This window comes from Ursus americanus, chromosome 24 (genome assembly GCF_024610735.1).
Source record: "Ursus americanus isolate L20-20 chromosome 24, mUrsAme1.1.p, whole genome shotgun sequence".
NCBI classification, from domain to species: domain Eukaryota; kingdom Metazoa; phylum Chordata; class Mammalia; order Carnivora; family Ursidae; genus Ursus; species Ursus americanus.
Genome location: NC_142150.1, coordinates 39,060,436 through 39,077,199, shown reverse-complemented (window position 1 = coordinate 39,077,199; position 16,764 = coordinate 39,060,436). Strand labels below are relative to the sequence as shown.

At 56.5% G+C, this 16,764-nt stretch overlaps 1 protein-coding gene across 2 annotated transcripts; it reads right to left on the bottom strand.

Moving 5' to 3' along the window:
* Window positions 1-9,131: 9,131 nt before the first annotated feature.
* On the bottom strand, window positions 9,132-16,517 carry LOC123794534 (phospholipase A and acyltransferase 4). 2 transcript variants are annotated; one of them, XM_087854966.1, is made up of 4 exons: window positions 15,833-15,932; window positions 13,072-13,180; window positions 11,816-12,084; window positions 9,132-10,441 (listed from the first exon to the last, which is right to left on the bottom strand). In XM_087854966.1, the coding sequence occupies exons 1-4, from the start codon at window positions 15,929-15,931 to the stop codon at window positions 10,343-10,345; spliced, it is 576 nt and encodes a 191-aa protein (XP_087711092.1). In that variant the 5' UTR covers window position 15,932; the 3' UTR covers window positions 9,132-10,342. The 2 variants fall into 2 exon arrangements, with proteins under 2 accessions (XP_087711092.1, XP_045656660.1); XM_045800704.2 differs by lacking the exon at window positions 15,833-15,932 and adding an exon at window positions 16,365-16,517 and having other exon boundaries at window positions 9,133-10,441.
* Window positions 16,518-16,764: the final 247 nt, after the last annotated feature.

The following is a 16,764-nucleotide window of genomic DNA, read 5'->3' as shown; positions in this document are numbered from 1 at the left end:
TCCCCGGTTTTCGATGTAAGGCTCGATGATTCATTAGTTGTGTATAACACCCAGTGCACCATGCAATACGTGCCCTCCTTACTACCCATCACCGGTCTATCCCATTCCCCCACCCCCCTCCCCTCTGTAGCCCTCAGTTTGTTTCTCATAGTCCATAGTCTCTCATGTTTCATTCCCCCTTCTGATTACCCCCCCTTTCTTTATCCCTTTCTTCCCCTACTGATCATTCTAGTTCTTATGTTCCATAGATGAGAGAAATCATATGATAGTTGTCTTTCTCTGCTTGACTTATTTCACTAAGCATTATCTCCTCCAGTGCCGTCCATGTTGTAGCAAATGTTGAGAACTCATTCTTTCTGATAGCTGAGTAATATTCCATTGTATATATGGACCACAACTTCTTAATCCAGTCATCTGTTGCAGGGCATCTCGGCTCCTTCCACGATTTAGCTATTGTGGACATTGCTGCTATGAACATTGGGGTGCATATGGCCCTTCTCTTCACTACGCATGCTGACCTGTTTCCTGAACGTCAGTGGGACGGGGGGATCAGAAAGGCGTGCCAAGACTGGGGGGAGGTTAAGATGGCGGAGGAGGAGGGGACCCTAAGCTCACCTGGTCCCTGGAATTGAGCTCGATAGTCGGGAACTCGTTCTGAACACCTGCAAAACCAATCGTGGATCTGAGAAAAGAAACGGGGCAAACCTACAGATAGAAAAGTGACCACTTTTGCGAGGTAGGCGGTGTGGAGCCTTGAATCTGGGGTGACATGTTGGAGGATAGGGCAGGGGAGGTAGCGCTGCTCTTTGGAAAAGAAAAGATTGCAGTCCAGCTCTTTCATTTAATTTTTTCCCGTGTGGCATGTCCACTGCATTAGACGGCGTCAGGAACGGTGAGGGAGAGGGGGATGCTGTCCCTCCACCTGCCCCTTACCTGGCCAGCCCCCGTCTGCGCTGACGGCCCACCCGTGAAGGGAAAGGGGGCCGGCACCTGCGAGGGGCCTGCTGTGGCCCCGGAACCAGCTCTGTGAGCCGGAGCTTGGCCCCCGCGGTGGCAAATCAGCTGAGCGGGCACCTCCCTGCCCAGTTGGCGCCTCACGGTAACCACGGAGACGTCTGAGCGCCTGCGCGTGAGCCACGGCCCCAGGCCTCCCCCTCGGCTGCTGACCAAGCAAACCTCAGACCGATTCCGTCGCAACCGAGGCACCGATGCCACACGTGCTCCCCGAGGAGGCAGCGAGCCCCATCCCGCCTGCTCTGAGCTCAGAGAGGAGATGAGGAGAGGCCAGGCCCTGGGCGCTCGCCCGGGTGGCCCAGCCGGGGGGAGTCTGACTCTTGACTCTGATCAGGTCTGGATCTCAGGGTCGGGAGTTGGAGCCCCGCTTTGGGGTCCAAGCTGGGTGTGGAGCCTACTTTAAAAAGAAAAGATTCCTATGTAGCAGTTTTTAAATAGTGTCCGAGGGAAAGTGAAAGCAAAACTCTCAACTTTGGTATAAAAAAATCGGTCCACATGCCACAAAAGACCCCACCATGGCTGAGGTAAGCCCCCTGGAACTTTCTATTTGCGGCTCTCCAGCAGCAGGGCAGCCCCCTCCTGTAAAGGCCTGAGTCTGAGTGTCTGGTCTGGGCCACACTGAACTCCAGAGTTTGGAAAGGCTTTCGAAGGAGGTTATGGAAAACTCTTGGTTGTTTCAAAGTCCCTTTTCCTGCACGACAGTGAGGCCTTCGGGCCCAGTGAGCCTCCCCTCTCATCTCAGCGTCGGGGGCTCAGGGGCTCTCGGGGAAGGAGCTGTGGCTGCCTGGGGGCTTTGCCCACCTGAGCTGGGAAGCACCTGGTGTGCGGGCCGAGGGGGGTGCCCAGGACTGGGGAAGTGAGGGGATCCGCAATGTGCCTGTCTCCCTCACTGGGAGAGTTCAGTGCCTACTCAGCTCTCTCCTCCTCTCTCCTCTTCCCTCCTTGGCATCTGTCCTGTCTCAGTAAGTATGCTTCCATTCCAGCTTTCTGACTCTGGACCTCCCTTCCTTTTTTCCTTTTTAAGATTTTATTTCTTTATTTGACACAGAGAGAGAGCACAAGTAGGGGGAGCTGCAGACCAAGGGAGAGGGAGAAGCAGGCTCTCTGCTAAGCAGGGAGCCCGAACCGGGACTGGATCCCAGGACTGTGGGCTCATGGCCTGAGCTGAAGGCAGATGCTTAACTCACTGAGCCACCCAGGTGTCCCATGAATCTCGCTTCCTGTCGGCCCCTATGTGTGGACACCCACGGTCCAGGCAGGGGCGGGCCAGACTCCGTGGTTCGTGTGCACTGAAGGGGAAGGAGTTGAACTCAGGCAATTCGGGGAAATGAGGCCATTCTGGGAAGGAGCGGCCCACTCCGCACACAGGATGGCCTGGGGTGGGGCCAGGGCCTGATTGCTGCCAAAAGAAATCTGGCCTTTGTTGCCTGGGCAGCCTCTCCTCCTCCAGGCGGGGCCCAGGGTCACATTTGATCGGCCACCAGCTACTGTGCAGGGTGTCTGGCCCTGACCCTAGCCAGACGTTGATTCCCAGAGTGAAAAATCTTCTTTTGCTTCCCCCATGGTGACCGACCCTTGGCCTCCTGTGCCCTGGCCGAGAGAGGGGAGGCGCTGGGCCCGGGTCCTGGCCCCGCTCATCCTCCAGCCCCTCTTCCATGTAGATTCCCTCGGCCCCGTTCCAGGCCAGGCTCTTCACAGCTGCTAGAGAGGAAGGGGCCGGGGGCAGCACCCAGGATCCTGCCCCAGTGGAGCTTGAAGCACAGAGGGAGGTGCAGACAGACACAGGGATCCCCGCAGCACGTGATCCGTGCCGAGGGAGGTGGCGGTTGGGCCAGGCTGGGCTCATGGTCTACGGGCCAATGTAGGAGGTCACAGGTTTGCTTATGGAAGATCTGGGGAACAGCTTAACCCCCTCCCACCCTTCCAGGCTGCCACGTTTGTCCCCAAAACACAGCTAGGAAGTGGCAGAAGCAGGATGCCAACCCCAGCTCCTTCTCTGGAGTCTCCACTCCCCACCGCCGAGCTGCAGCACCCCAGGGCTCCAGGTGCAGGAGACTGAGTGGATGCAGGCCCCAGAGGAGAGGAGGGTGAGGACGGGAGGAGCAGGTGTGAGGAGGGAAAGGAAGATCTTGGATGTGGTTGGCGATGCGTGGCCATTAGAGCTCCCGGTGGCGATGTTGAGTTGCAGTACGACCTCGGAGTCTGGAGCTCAGAGCTGAGGTGGGGCTGGCGACAGAAGTTTCCAGGCTGCAGGGTGCAGCACTCAGTGGACCCAAACTTCGCTTCCCGTGGCCACGGTTTCCGGAAGCGTCTCCTCAGCTTCTGCTGCAGCCCCTCCCTCCACAGGGCTGCAGTGTGGCCCAGACTGCAGAGCAGTTCCCAGGCTCAGCCCCGGAGCTCTGCTGGACCCCAGACACAAAGCACAGGCCTTCCTCCCTTCCCACTGGTCAGGAACAAATGGGGTCGCCCAGCAAACTCGCACAAAAGGATACCCCCCGCCCATCCGCTCGTTGTCAGAAGCCCAGACAAGACCACCACGCAGAGGCCTCCTGGAATCCATGTCTCCCAGGAAACGGGTCCCCGTGACTCAGCCAGCACCTTCCTGGGAGAGGACTCTGGGCTGGCAGCTCTGAGGGGGGGAGAGGGAGTGTAGCCTCCAGGCCCCTGGAAGGGAGGGAGAAGCTGCCTGCACTTGCCTGGGATGCTGACAGGGCTCCTCAGGTTCAGGCCACACCTGCCCTGACTTGGGGATGGGCCGCCCTGGCGATGAGCCTTCTAGGCCTGTTTGGAAACTTTCTTTTGGAGAGGTGATCCCCAAACCAGGGACAGCCCGAAGGAGCCACAGATCTGTGGCGGCAGAGACCCGTGCTGACACCCCAGGGCTCCTCTGTCTGCGGGACCCTCGCCCTCGGGCCACCTAGGTTCTGTCTCCCCTTTCCCTCTCTCACCGGCTCCTGGATGGGCTGATTGTGCCAAGTCCAAAGAGTCAGTGAGTGTATCTGCACAAAGGGCTCCACCCTATTTTTATAGACTTCTGAACAGAAAGAAGAAAGGGACATTCATTTTCACGTGGTGGGTTCTCCCAGCAATTTCGAGCTGAGTGACCTTGGGGAAAGCTCTTGGCTCTCAGAGCTTGGGTCCCGCCTTCTCCGGGATGGGGGTAACGAGCTCTTCCCAGTGGTGTTGTCCGGATTCAGTAGGGTCATGTGGAGAAGTCACCCCCCAGGTGTCTGGTGCCCAGCTAGTAGTCAATGGATGGTCTACATCCTTCCATCAAGACTCACCACTCTTGTCACGACACATCATTCATTTTACCGTCGGGCTGCCAAAAAACCCAAACGCAACCACTGAATTCTGTCCCTCCGTACGCACTACCACCTGGCGCTCGAACCCCCTGACTCTGCGTACACAGTTCCCACATCTTCCCGAGCCCCTCCTTCACTCAGTCCACATTTAGCTTTCTCTGTGAGCTCCCAGTCTGGTGCTCATCGTCTGTGAGGAGCACGTGGACGTGTGCTCACTTTCCCTGCCGAAACTGCCAGGGCTCCAGCTGCCCCTAGGTTGAATGCTGAACGTCAGCCACCTCGATTTTTAGGGCAGTGGAACTACTCCGTACGAGGGTGTAATGATGGGTACGTGTCATTACACACTTGTCCAGACCCACAGAGCGTACAACCCCAAGAATGGACCCAAAGGCGAACTGTGGGCTTTGGGGCTTTATGATGTGTCATAAGGTGCAGAGAGCTCCCGCACACCCCTTGCTCGCCCCGTGCACAGCCTCCCCCACTATAAACATCCCTCAGCAGAGGGTCCACTGTTGTTAGGGCTGATGACCCCACACTGCCACAGATCTGTGGCTCCTTTGGGCTGTCCCTGGTTTGGGGATCACCTCTCCAAAAGAAAGTTTCCAAACAGGCCTAGAAGGCTCATCGCCATGGCCGCCCATCCCCCAGTCAGGGCAGGTGTGGCCTGAACCTGAGGAGCCCTGTCAGCATCCCAGGCAAGTGCAGGCAGCTTCTCCCTCCCTTCCAGGGGCCTGGAGGCTACACTCCTCTCCCTCCCTCGGAGCTGCCAGCCCAGAGTCCTCTCCCAGGAAGGTGCTGGCTGAGTCACGGGGACCCGTTTCCTGGGAGACATGGATTCCAGGAGGCCTCTGCGTGGTGGTCTTGTCTGGGCTTCTGACAACGAGCGGGATGGGCGGGGGTATCCTTTTGTGCGAGTTTGCTGGGCGACCCCATTTGTTCCTGACCAGTGGGAAGGGAGGAAGGCCTGTGCTTTGTGTCTGGGGTCCAGCAGAGCTCCGGGGCTGAGCCTGGGAACTGCTCTGCAGTCTGGGCCACACTGCAGCCCTGTGGAGGGAGGGGCTGCAGCAGAAGCTGAGGAGACGCTTCCGGAAACCGTGGCCACGGGAAGCGAAGTTTGGGTCCACTGAGTGCTGCACCCTGCAGCCTGGAAACTTCTGTCGCCAGCCCCACCTCAGCTCTGAGCTCCAGACTCCGAGGTCGGACTGCAACTCAACATTGCCACCGGGAGCTCTAATGGCCACGCATCGCCAACCACATCCAAGATCTTCCTTTCCCTCCTCACACCTGCTCCTCCCGTCCTCACCCTCCTCTCCTCAGGGGCCTGCATCCACTCAGTCTCCTGCACCTGGAGCCCTGGGGTGCTGCAGCTCGGCGGTGGGGAGTGGAGACTCCAGAGAAGGAGCTGGGGTTGGCATCCTGCTTCTGCCACTTCCTAGCTGTGTTTTGGGGACAAACATGGCAGCCTGGAAGGGTGGGAGGGGGTTAAGCTGTTCCCCAGATCTTCCATAAGCAAACCTGTGACCTCCTACATTGGCCCATAGACCATGAGCCCAGCTGGCCCAACCGCCACCTCCCTCGGCACGGATCACGTCCTGCGGGGATCCCTGTGTCTGTCTGCACCTCCCTCTGTGCTTCGAGCTCCACTGGGGCAGGATCCTGGGTGCTGCCCCCGGCCCCTTCCTCTCTAGCAGCTGTGAAGGGCCTGGCCCGGAACGGGCCGAGGGAATCTACATGGAAGAGGGGCTGGAGGATGAGCGGGGCCAGGACCCGGGCCCAGCGCCTCCCCTCTCTCGGCCAGGGCACAGCAGGCCCAGGGACAGTCGCCATGGGGGAATCAAAAGGGGATTTTTCACTCTGGGAATCAACGTCTGGCTAGGGTCAGGGCCAGACACCCTGCACAGTAGCTGGTGGCCGATCAAATGTGACCCTGGGCCCTGCCTGGAGGAGGAGAGGCTGCCCAGGCAACAAAGGCCAGATTTCTTTTGGCAGCAATCAGGCCCTGGCCCCACCCCAGGCCATCCTGTGTGCGGAGTGGGCCGCTCCTTCCCAGAATGGCCTCATTTCCCCGAATTGCCTGAGTTCAACTCCTTCCCCTTCAGTGCACACGAACCACGGAGTCTGGCCCGCCCCTGCCTGGACCATAAGTGTCCGCACATAGGGGCCGACAGGAAGTGAGATTCATGGGACACCTGGGTGACTCAGTCAGTTAAGCATCTGCCTTCAGCTCAGGCCATGAGCCCACAGTCCTGGGATCCAGTCCCGGTTCGGGCTCCCTGCTTAGCAGAGAGCCCGCTTCTCCCTCTCCCTTGGTCTGCAGCTCCCCCTACTTGTGCTCTCTCTCTCTCTGTCAAATAAAGAAATAAAATCTTAAAAAGGAAAAAAGGAAGGGAGGTCCAGAGTCAGAAAGCTGGAATGGAAGCATACTTACTGAGACAGGACAGATGCCAAGGAGGGAAGAGGAGAGAGGAGGAGAGAGCTGAGTAGGCACTGAACTCTCCCAGTGAGGGAGACAGGCACATTGCGGATCCCCTCACTTCCCCAGTCCTGGGCACTCCCCTCGGCCCGCACACCAGGTGCTTCCCAGCTCAGGTGGGCAAAGCCCCCAGGCAGCCACAGCTCCTTCCCTGAGAGCCCCCGAGCCCCCCACGCTGAGATGAGAGGGGAGGCTCACTGGGCCCGAAGGCCTCACTGTCGTGCAGGAAAAGGGACTTTGAAACAACCAAGAGTTTTCCATAACCTCCTTCGAAAGCCTTTCCAAACTCTGGAGTTCAGTGTGGCCCAGACCAGACACTCAGACTCAGGCCTTTACAGGAGGGGGCTGCCCTGCTGCTGGAGAGCCGCAAATAGAAAGTTCCAGGGGGCTTACCTCAGCCATGGTGGGGTCTTTTGTGGCATGTGGACCGATTTTTTTATACCAAAGTTGAGAGTTTTGCTTTCACTTTCCCTCGGACACTATTTAAAAACTGCTACATAGGAATCTTTTCTTTTTAAAGTAGGCTCCACACCCAGCTTGGACCCCAAAGCGGGGCTCCAACTCCCGACCCTGAGATCCAGACCTGATCAGAGTCAAGAGTCAGACTCCCCCCGGCTGGGCCACCCGGGCGAGCGCCCAGGGCCTGGCCTCTCCTCATCTCCTCTCTGAGCTCAGAGCAGGCGGGATGGGGGCTCGCTGCCTCCTCGGGGAGCACGTGTGGCATCGGTGCCTCGGTTGCGACGGAATCGGTCTGAGGTTTGCTTGGTCAGCAGCCGAGGGGGAGGCCTGGGGCCGTGGCTCACGCGCAGGCGCTCAGACGTCTCCGTGGTTACCGTGAGGCGCCAACTGGGGAGGGAGGCGCCCGCTCGGCTGATTTGCCACCGCGGGGGCCAAGCTCCGGCTCACAGAGCTGGTTCCGGGGCCACAGCAGGCCCCTCGCAGGTGCCGGCCCCCTTTCCCTTCACGGGTGGGCCGTCAGCGCAGACGGGGGCTGGCCAGGTAAGGGGCAGGTGGAGGGACAGCATCCCCCTCTCCCTCACCGTTCCTGACGCCGTCTAATGCAGTGGACATGCCACACGGGAAAAAATTAAATGAAAGAGTTGGACTCCAATCTTTTCTTTTCCAAAGAGCAGCGCTACCTCCCCTGCCCTATCCTCCAACATGTCACCCCAGATTCAAGGCTCCACACCGCCTACCTCGCAAAAAGTGGTCACTTTTCTATCTGTAGGTTTGCCCCGTTTCTTTTCTCAGATCCACGATTGGTTTTGCAGGTGTTCAGAACGAGTTCCCGACTATCGAGCTCAATTCCAGGGACCAGGTGAGCTTAGGGTCCCCTCCTCCTCCGCCATCTTAACCTCCCCCCAGTCTTGGCACGCCTTTCTGATCCCCCCGTCCCACTGACGTTCAGGAAACAGGTCAGCATGCACCGGGATGAGGGAGTCATTTATTATGGGGATTACTGTGAGTTAGGTCTAACCTCAATTCCTTTAAAAAGCAAAGAAAAGAATTTCTCACTTTGGCTTACACTTTGTAACTTGTGGTTCTACTCTGGTGTCCCGACCCCGGGGTTGGGAGCTGTTGCTCCTGAAACATTTCCGTCAAAACTTGAGTTTGACACCTTGTCACCTGAAACTTCTTTCTAGGCTCCTTCCTCTTGCACGTTGTTTTGGACACCTAGCTTGTGTGAGGCAGTGGACTCTGAGCTGTAGACACACTCACGTCTGAGGTAGACCGTGTTGTCAGTCAGTGAGAAGTCACGCTGAGTAGGCCCGGGTGCTGTGTGAGGCCTGCTGTGACAACGTACCACAGACGAGGGGGCTTCAGACAACACAGCCTTATGGTCTCGCGGTTCCGGAGTCCAGCCGTCAGAACTCAAGCTGTCCACAGGGCCGCACCCTCTCTGGCCTGTGGGGAAGAGTCTGTGCTTGCCCCGTCCTCGTTCCTGCTGGTTCGCTGGCCGTCCTCGGCGTTCCTTGGCATTAGCCGTAGGCCTTCAGTCTTGGCTTCTGTCGGCCGTCTGTGTGTCTCTTTTCACATTGCATTCTTCTCCCTGTGTCTGTGTTACCTTTTCTGATAAGGGCACAGTCATGTTGGCTTAGGGCTCACCCTGATGACCTCGTCTTAACGGGATTACCTCTGTGAAGACCCTGTTTCCAATAGCGTTTCCTGGTGGAGACCCTCCTTCCCTCTATGCCTTCTTCCTAGAGGCTGCATTTAGCTCTATCATTAGTAAGATGACATCTGTCACTCTGGTCGTTTCTGTATTTTTAAGAGTTAATAGCATAATATGATGAAATGAGAAATGATGTTGTTCTTTCTTTTTTTAATAATAATTTTTATTTTGTTAGCTTAGTCCCCATACAGTACATCCTTAGTTTTTGATGTCGTGTTTCATGATTCATTATTTGCATATAACGCCCAGTGCTCCATGCAATAAGAAATGATGTCGTTCTTGCAAAAACTCGGGGTGCCTCAGTTAAAACTGAAGTCCCCCTTCCCGGTCCCCAGAGGTAACCACATATCAGGTTTGAATATAGCCTTTGTGTTCTGTTTCTTTGTAAACACCTAGCTATCTCTACAGGAAATAAGAAACATGGGACAACAAGGCTCACGCAAACCCTTTGAGACTACGTGTGTTTTGGGATTTGATATTTTTTGGGTTTCCGATAGAAAATATGGTGCATGAGGTCAAGGATGGGAATGGGCGCTCAGGTGTTTGCTCCTAAGGAAACATGCTGCTGTTTCTGCAGTGAGAGGCGTGACCGAGTCACGAAATGGGGTACATGACGCTTACGAAAAGCCTCAGATCCGTTCTAGGCGGGTTTTCCTTCAAGGGAGTTTGCCGCCTAACTTGGGTTTGTAGAGCTTTTTGGATTTCAGAATTACAGAGAGAGAGCGTGGGTTTTGTACTTGTGTGTTGTGTCTGCACGCTGCCCACATGGAAAGGGAGCAGGGGCCTGGGGGCGGACGCGAGGAGGCCAAGGAAAGGTGTGCAGAGCAGAGGGAGAAGGAGAGGACTTCATGAGACTGAGTTTCCTCCAGGAAGAGCTTGGCTGAGCTTTGGTTTTGACTCTGCGGAACTTGCGGACTCCAGCCGCGGAGTCGAGAAGCCGGCTGCCTCCAGTTCCAGGCCAAGGGTCCTGGTTGTCTGATGGTTCCTGTGCTTGCCTCTCAGCCAGGGCCGCGTGTCTCCCCCTGCTCCCCCGTCTCCCCACACCCAGAAATACCTACAACTTGAAATAGCTGGAGCAGGACGGGCTCCTGGAAGACAGTGAACACAGCCCCGGAGAGAAAGCTAGAGAAAAGCACCGAAGGCCCAGGGCGCCACCTGGTGTGGCCAGTCCCGGAGCCCAGCCGCGCCCTCCACAGACTTCACACCAGGAAGTTCTTGCTGAGTTTCCTCCAGTAAAGGGCTCCCCTGTTGGGCTTTATTTTATTCTGTAAAAATAAGCCTTATTATAAAACTGAATGAAATCCACAAACCAAAGCTCTGGCCCAACCAGACCCCGTACATGTGTAAAGTCCCTGCTGACCGGACGGGCCCCTCAGCTTATTGCTTCTGCTTGTTGTTTCTTGCCATGAGTGCAAAGGCGGCAACGAGTGCTAAGCCCGCTCCTGCGATGCCAGTCGCCACGACGGCATCTCTGACCTGCAGGAGAGAGGAGGGGAGGTCACACTCCGTCGTGAATCCGAGGACAGGCTGTACATTCAACAAGAACAGCCAGCTCAAGGGAACTCACGGGCCCCTTGGCCCACTTGACAAACTCAGGAGTCTACAGATACTGGCAGGGATGGGCGCCTGGGTGGCTCAGATGGTTAAGCGTCTGCCTTCGGCTCAGGTCCTGATCTCAGGGTCCTGGGATCAAGCCCTGCATCAGGTTCCCTGCTCAGGGGGTGACTGCTTCTCCCTCTCCCTCTGCTGTTCTCCCTGTTCCCCCAGCTCGTGCTCTCTCGCTCTCTGTTCAATAAATAAATAAGATTTTTAAAAACAACAACAACAACAACAACAACAAATTTTGGCAGGGAAACGGGGAGAAGAAGGTTGGAAGGGGAAAGAGCCACTGGATGGAGCCCACTGGCCAGGGCTGTATGTGGGCCTGAGGGCAACTCCATCCACTTTTGGGCATTTAAAGCACCTGAATCCCCAGAGCGCGGGGTGGGAAGGCCCAGGAGATGCAGGCGGGATGGCTGAGAGCCTGCGGCCATCAGGGAGCCCGTGCAGCAAGTGCGAGGTGGCTCAGGAACGGCTCTCGAATCTTCCCATGTCACACCTGTGCCCCCCGGGAGAGCAAGGACCTCACGTGTGTCACTCGTCTTGTTCCTCGCTGCATCCCCCACACCTGGTTCTGCCAGGCACAGAGGTGCTCTTTAGGAGTTCTTAAAGAAATGACGCAACTCAGAGTGGTGGTGTCGCTCTACCTTCAATTATTAGCCCTGGAGGTGCTGCAGTTCGGGGGTAGGGAGTGGGGACTCCAGAGAACGACAGCTGGGGTCGGAATCTTGCCTCTGCCACTTATTAGCGGTGCGTTTTGGGGACAAGAAACGTGGAAGCCAGAATAGGTGGGCATGGAAGCTGTGCCCCAGATCTTCCATAAACGAATCCTTGAGCTCGTACACAGGCCCATGGACCTTGAGCATCCCTTGCCTGAGTGCTCTCCGGGGCCTTAGGAGAGCTGTCATGGTGCTGGCTTGGCCCACACTCTTCCTGACATCCCTTCGGGGCATCAAGAGCTGCCTTTAGTGTGGATCCTAGAGGTGAAGGATCCTAGAAGGTCAGCTGGCAGGCCTCCAGAGGTCCTCCATCCAACTCCTCCTCCCACACATGGGGAAACTGAGGCCCAGGGAGGGAGTGACCTGTCCACAGAGCCGCGTGCATCAGAGGCTGATTGAAGAGTTGAGCTCAGACCTCCTGACTCCCAGCTAGTGTGGCATGGTGACTCTTCCCTCTGCCTGCACAGCTTGGTCACCGCCACCCCAAGGGGACCACCAGGAGGGAGACGGATCGTCTCAAAGAGGACCTTACCTGTCTGCACTCGGGCACACCATATCTCAGGTCGGTGACAAAGTGCTCACAGTTCCTGCGCAGAAGACTGTATTCTATCTCCTGACCAACTTTCGCCTTTGCAGAGTAAATGATGTGGTTCACAGGTCGTGGTGTATACTTGTCATCCAAGAGGTTGTTGACCCTATAGCGGCAGCCCCCCACCACATCCTTCAGGCGCTCCCGTTTCACCACCGCCCTGTTGCTCAGAACAGAGAATACGCTGCTGGAGCCAGCCCCTGGGTACTCACCTGGAATCAGAGACACCACCATGGTCACGGGGAGCTGCAGGGGAAGGCGAGACAGGGAGGGAGAAGGGGCGGGACGAGGAAGAGAACCAAGGGAGTGCTCTACTGAGGCCCTGATGTTTGTCTTTTCACAAATGCGATTGGAGCATTCTCAGATTTTGTTCTTTTTACTGAACAGGCTGTGGATATTTTTTCAAGTCAGAGAATGGCATGATTGCATACGCAGTGGCATTGTCTTCCATCACAGGGATATGGGTCATCGATCTGATCCAGCTCTATTATTGAACATTTGGGTTGTTCAAAGATTTTTGCCACTATAAACAGTGATAGTCAAATATTTACTATTTATTCAATTTTGTGCATGTGTGCATTTCAGAAAGAGATCCAATTTATTTGATCACACACTGTTTACTTTCCATGTATTACTTCATCACCTCTTAATTTTTGAGGTATATATTATCTCCATTTGAAAATCAGAATACTGGGGCGCCTGGGTGGCACAGCGGTTAGGCGTCTGCCTTCGGCTCAGGGCGTGATCCCAGCGTTATGGGATCGAGCCCCACATCAGGCTCCTCTGCTATGAGCCTGCTTCTTCCTCTCCCACTCCACCTGCTTGTGTTCCCTCTCTTGCTGGCTGTCTCTATCTCTGTCGAATAAATAAAAATAAATCTTTAAAAAAAAAGAAAGAAAATCAGAATACTGGTGGTGGGGAGGTCATCCAGGCAATGTGACCACCAGTGACCATGAGCTGGTCTCCAGCAATCAGAGGCTCCTCATCTCATCCCCATCCTTGGAATGTGCATTCCACGTGACTTCCCGCCCGCAGACCTATGGGACTCCGCTCAATTACTCAGCGGGGTATGGATGTACGGTCTGCTCACAAAAGCTCAGGGAGAAACCGAGTCAGGTTTCCCTGGCTCAGCTCTTTCCTCTAATTGTTCTCATGATGGTACCAAATATTTTGAAAATAGTATTTCCAACAGCGCTTACTCGGAGGAGCCAGATGGATCACATAACCATTTCCCACATAGATGGCCCAGTGCTCATAGCCAATGCGGAAAATCTGAATCAGGTCTCCGGGCTTGGGTTCTTCACCAAACTGCAACACAAAAACCCAGGATGGTGTAGGCAGCCTTCTAGGCAACATTCAAGAGCCCAGCTGGGGTCCTGCAGCTTGGCCGGGGCCCCACTGCGTGATGTTCATCATTGGTGAGAGCCTGCAGTGGGAGGGGCCCCCCTGGCCCCTGTGGGGTCCTCATCCTGCTGTCACTTCGAGAGGTTCTGAAGAACCGGGGGCTGGAAGCCTGGAGAAATGGACCTTGTGGAACGGGAGAGTGGAGATTTGTTCAGCGTGCGTGTATTATTATGTATGTATGTGTGCACTCGTGTTGTACAGGGTGTGGGTGAGGGAACACAAGTGTGTGTATGCACATGTGGTGTATGTGTGTTCTGAGTGTAGTATTCCTTGTCCATGCACAACTACGTGAGTGTCTATGTTGGGTTTGCATGTGTGTGTCGGGCGTACGCAGGCGCACATCTGTGCGTGTGTATACGCTGGGGTTGCGTGTGTGTGTTGGGCGTACGCAGGCGCACATCTGTGCGTGTATACGTTGGGGTGGTGTGTGTGTGTGTGTGTGTGTGTCGGGTGTACGCAGGCGCACATCTGCGCATGTATACGTTGGGGTTGCGTGTGTGTGTCGTGCGTCCGCAGGCGCACATCTGTGTGTGTATACGTTGGGGTTGCGTGTGTGTCGGGCGTACGCAGGCGCACATCTGTGTGTGTATACGTTGGGGTTGCGTGTGTGTGTCGGGCAGATGCAGGTGCACACCGAGGCTGTGAGTGTGCGTGTGCAGGCGCATTGCACACCTGCTCCTGAGAGTGTGGACCTGACCACCTGGATGAAAACCCCTTCGCGGAGCCTGGGAGCCCCAGACCCCTCCCCAGCAGTCAGAGAGGAGAGTCACCAGCTTCTCGACCCTTCGCAGGTCCTCGTCACACCTCTTGGCCCTCCTTGTCCACGGCCGCGACAGACACCTGCCTCTCCTCAGACGCCATCCCCTCCAGTCCCAGGACACCCGCCCTTGGAGGTGCCAACATGACAGACACGAGCTGACAGCAACCTGAGGGGACCCGAGGCTCTGTAGGGCTGGCAGCTTCCGGCCCTGGGGGCTTACACCCAGCGTGCACAAAGCTCGCCTCTGTGGGCACTTTTCCCGCAGCCCCAGGGGAAGGAAGCATCAGCCCATTGCTCAGGTGGGCAACTGAAGATCAGAGAGAGGGGCTTGGCCAAGAGCACTCAGCTGAGCTGCCCCTTCTCCCCGTGATTTTCCCTGCCTCCCTCCCCCTCCACACCTCTTTCCTGCTCCTCAGTGTCCCCCACCGTCACCCCAGGGGGCCACAGCATCTGATTTGAGAATGTTTCAGTTTCTCTCCCTCTCTGGGCCTGCCCTCAGCAAACCACACACCGCTCCCTCTCAGTGCAGGCCACCTAACCAGAGACCCGTGGTCAGCTTTCCTTAGTCCTCTTGGTCATGCCAGCATCCAACAACCAAGGCCGACCCCGGACTTTCTCCTGAATTCATCTGGTCCACTTCTCACCCTCTGAATTCATCAGGGCAGTCTCTGCGCCTGAATCTGAGACCTGACCCCACTCCATGAAGTTGAGCCTTTATTATTATTTTTTAATTTTATTTATTCTAGTAATTTCCACACCCAACATGGGGCTCGACTCACCACTCCAAGAACACGAGTCACATGCTCTTCTGACTTAGCCAGGTGCCCGGACCCTACATCCTCTTGACTGGACCCCCACTCCCACCCTGGTCTCCTGTGCCTGCTACCCCACATCCAGTCTCCCCAGGACCCACGGTGGCCTTCCCAAAGGGCACATCTGACCATGATCTTCCCGTGGCCTCAGGGCATGGGACACGCACTTTGGGCAGCTCACAGGTGCCCAACCCTCCTGACCAAACCTTCCTCAGCCCTCCTCACCCTGGCTGCCCTCTGCCCCCGGGCTGACTGGCTTGCCTTTCTCCTCACCACAGAGCTGGCTCCTGCCTCCGCCCCTCCGCACAGCTGGCCCTCCAGTCGTCTTGCCCACTCCTCCCTCCTCTTCTCCCCCGCACCGCCCAGCCCTCTCTGAGCAGCTGCCCTCAGCACCCAGCCTGGCTCAGCGGCGACTCTCTGGGTCCCCAGGCCCTGGGACCTGCCCCTCCCTCGGCACAGATCACATCCTGCGGGGATCCCTGTGTCTGTCTGCACCTCCCTCTGCTCTTTGAGCTCCACTGGGGCAGGATCCTGGGTGCTGCCCCCGGCCCCTTCCTCTCCAGCATCTGTGAAGGGCCTGGCCTGGAACGGGGCCAAGGGAATCTACGTGAAAGGGGGGCTGGAGGATGAGCAGGGCCAGGACCCGGGCCCCAGCTCCTCCCCTCTCGGCCAGGGCACAGCAGGCACAGGGATGGTCGCCATGGAGGAATCAAAAGGGGATTTTTCACTCTGAGCGTCAACGTCTGGCTAGGATCAGGGCCAGACACCCTGCACAGTAGCTGGTGGCCGATCAAATGTGACCCCAGGCCCCGCCTTGAGGAGGAGAGGCTGCCCAGGCAACAAAGGCGGATTTCTTTTGGCAGCAATCAGGCCCTGGCCCCACCCCAGGCCCTCAGGTGTGCGGAGTGGGCAGCTTCTTCCCAGAATGGCCTCATTTCCCCGAATTGCCTGAGTTCAACTCCTTCCCCTTCAGTGCACACGAACCACGGAGTCCGACCTGCCCCTGCCTGGATCTTTTGTGGATCTGCGTATCAGGGCCGACAGGAAGGGAGATCCGGAGTCAGAAAGCTGGAATGGAAGCATCCTTACCGAGGCAGGACAGATGCCAAAGAGGGAAGAGGAGAGAGAAGGAGAGAACTGAGCAGGCACTGAACTCTCCCAGTGAGGGAGACAGGCACATTGGGGATCCCCAATTCTGGTCACCCCCCTTGGCCCAAACACCAGGTGCTTCCCAGCTCAGGCGGGCCAAGCCCCCAGGCAGCCACAGCTCCTTCCCCGAGAGCCCCTGAGCCCCCCATGCTGAGATGAGAGGGGAGGCTCACTGGGACCGAAGCCCTCACTGTGCTGCAGGAATAGGGACTTTGAAACACCCAAGACTTTTCCATAACCTCCTTCAAAAGCCTTTCCAAACTCTGGAGTTCAGTGTGGCCCAGACCAGACACCCAGACTCAGGCCTTTACAGGAGGGGGCTGCCCTGCTGCTGGAGAGCCGCAAATAGAAAGTTCCAGGGGCTTACCTCAGCCATGGTCGTGTCTGCTGTCCTGCTACATGTGGACCGACTTTTATACCAAAGTTGAGAGTTTTGCTTTCACTTTCCTTTTGATACTATTTAAAAACTATCACAGACGAATCTTTTCTTTTTATAGTAGGCTCCACACCCAGGTTGGAGTCCAAAGCAGGACTCACATTCCTGATCCTGAGATGCGGACCTCATCTGAGGTCAAGAGTCAGACTGGTAACCAGCTGAGTCACCCAGGAGCCACATAAACATTTTTCCCCCAGGGATACTAAACATTTGCTCTAAATGGAAGCGCCGGTGCTTACGTGACTCAAAAGACAGAATCACTGTGGCTTGTTGTTGAACCCGGGTCCGATCTGCTCACTGCAGGACAGGCCAATAAATGGAGAGAGACAAA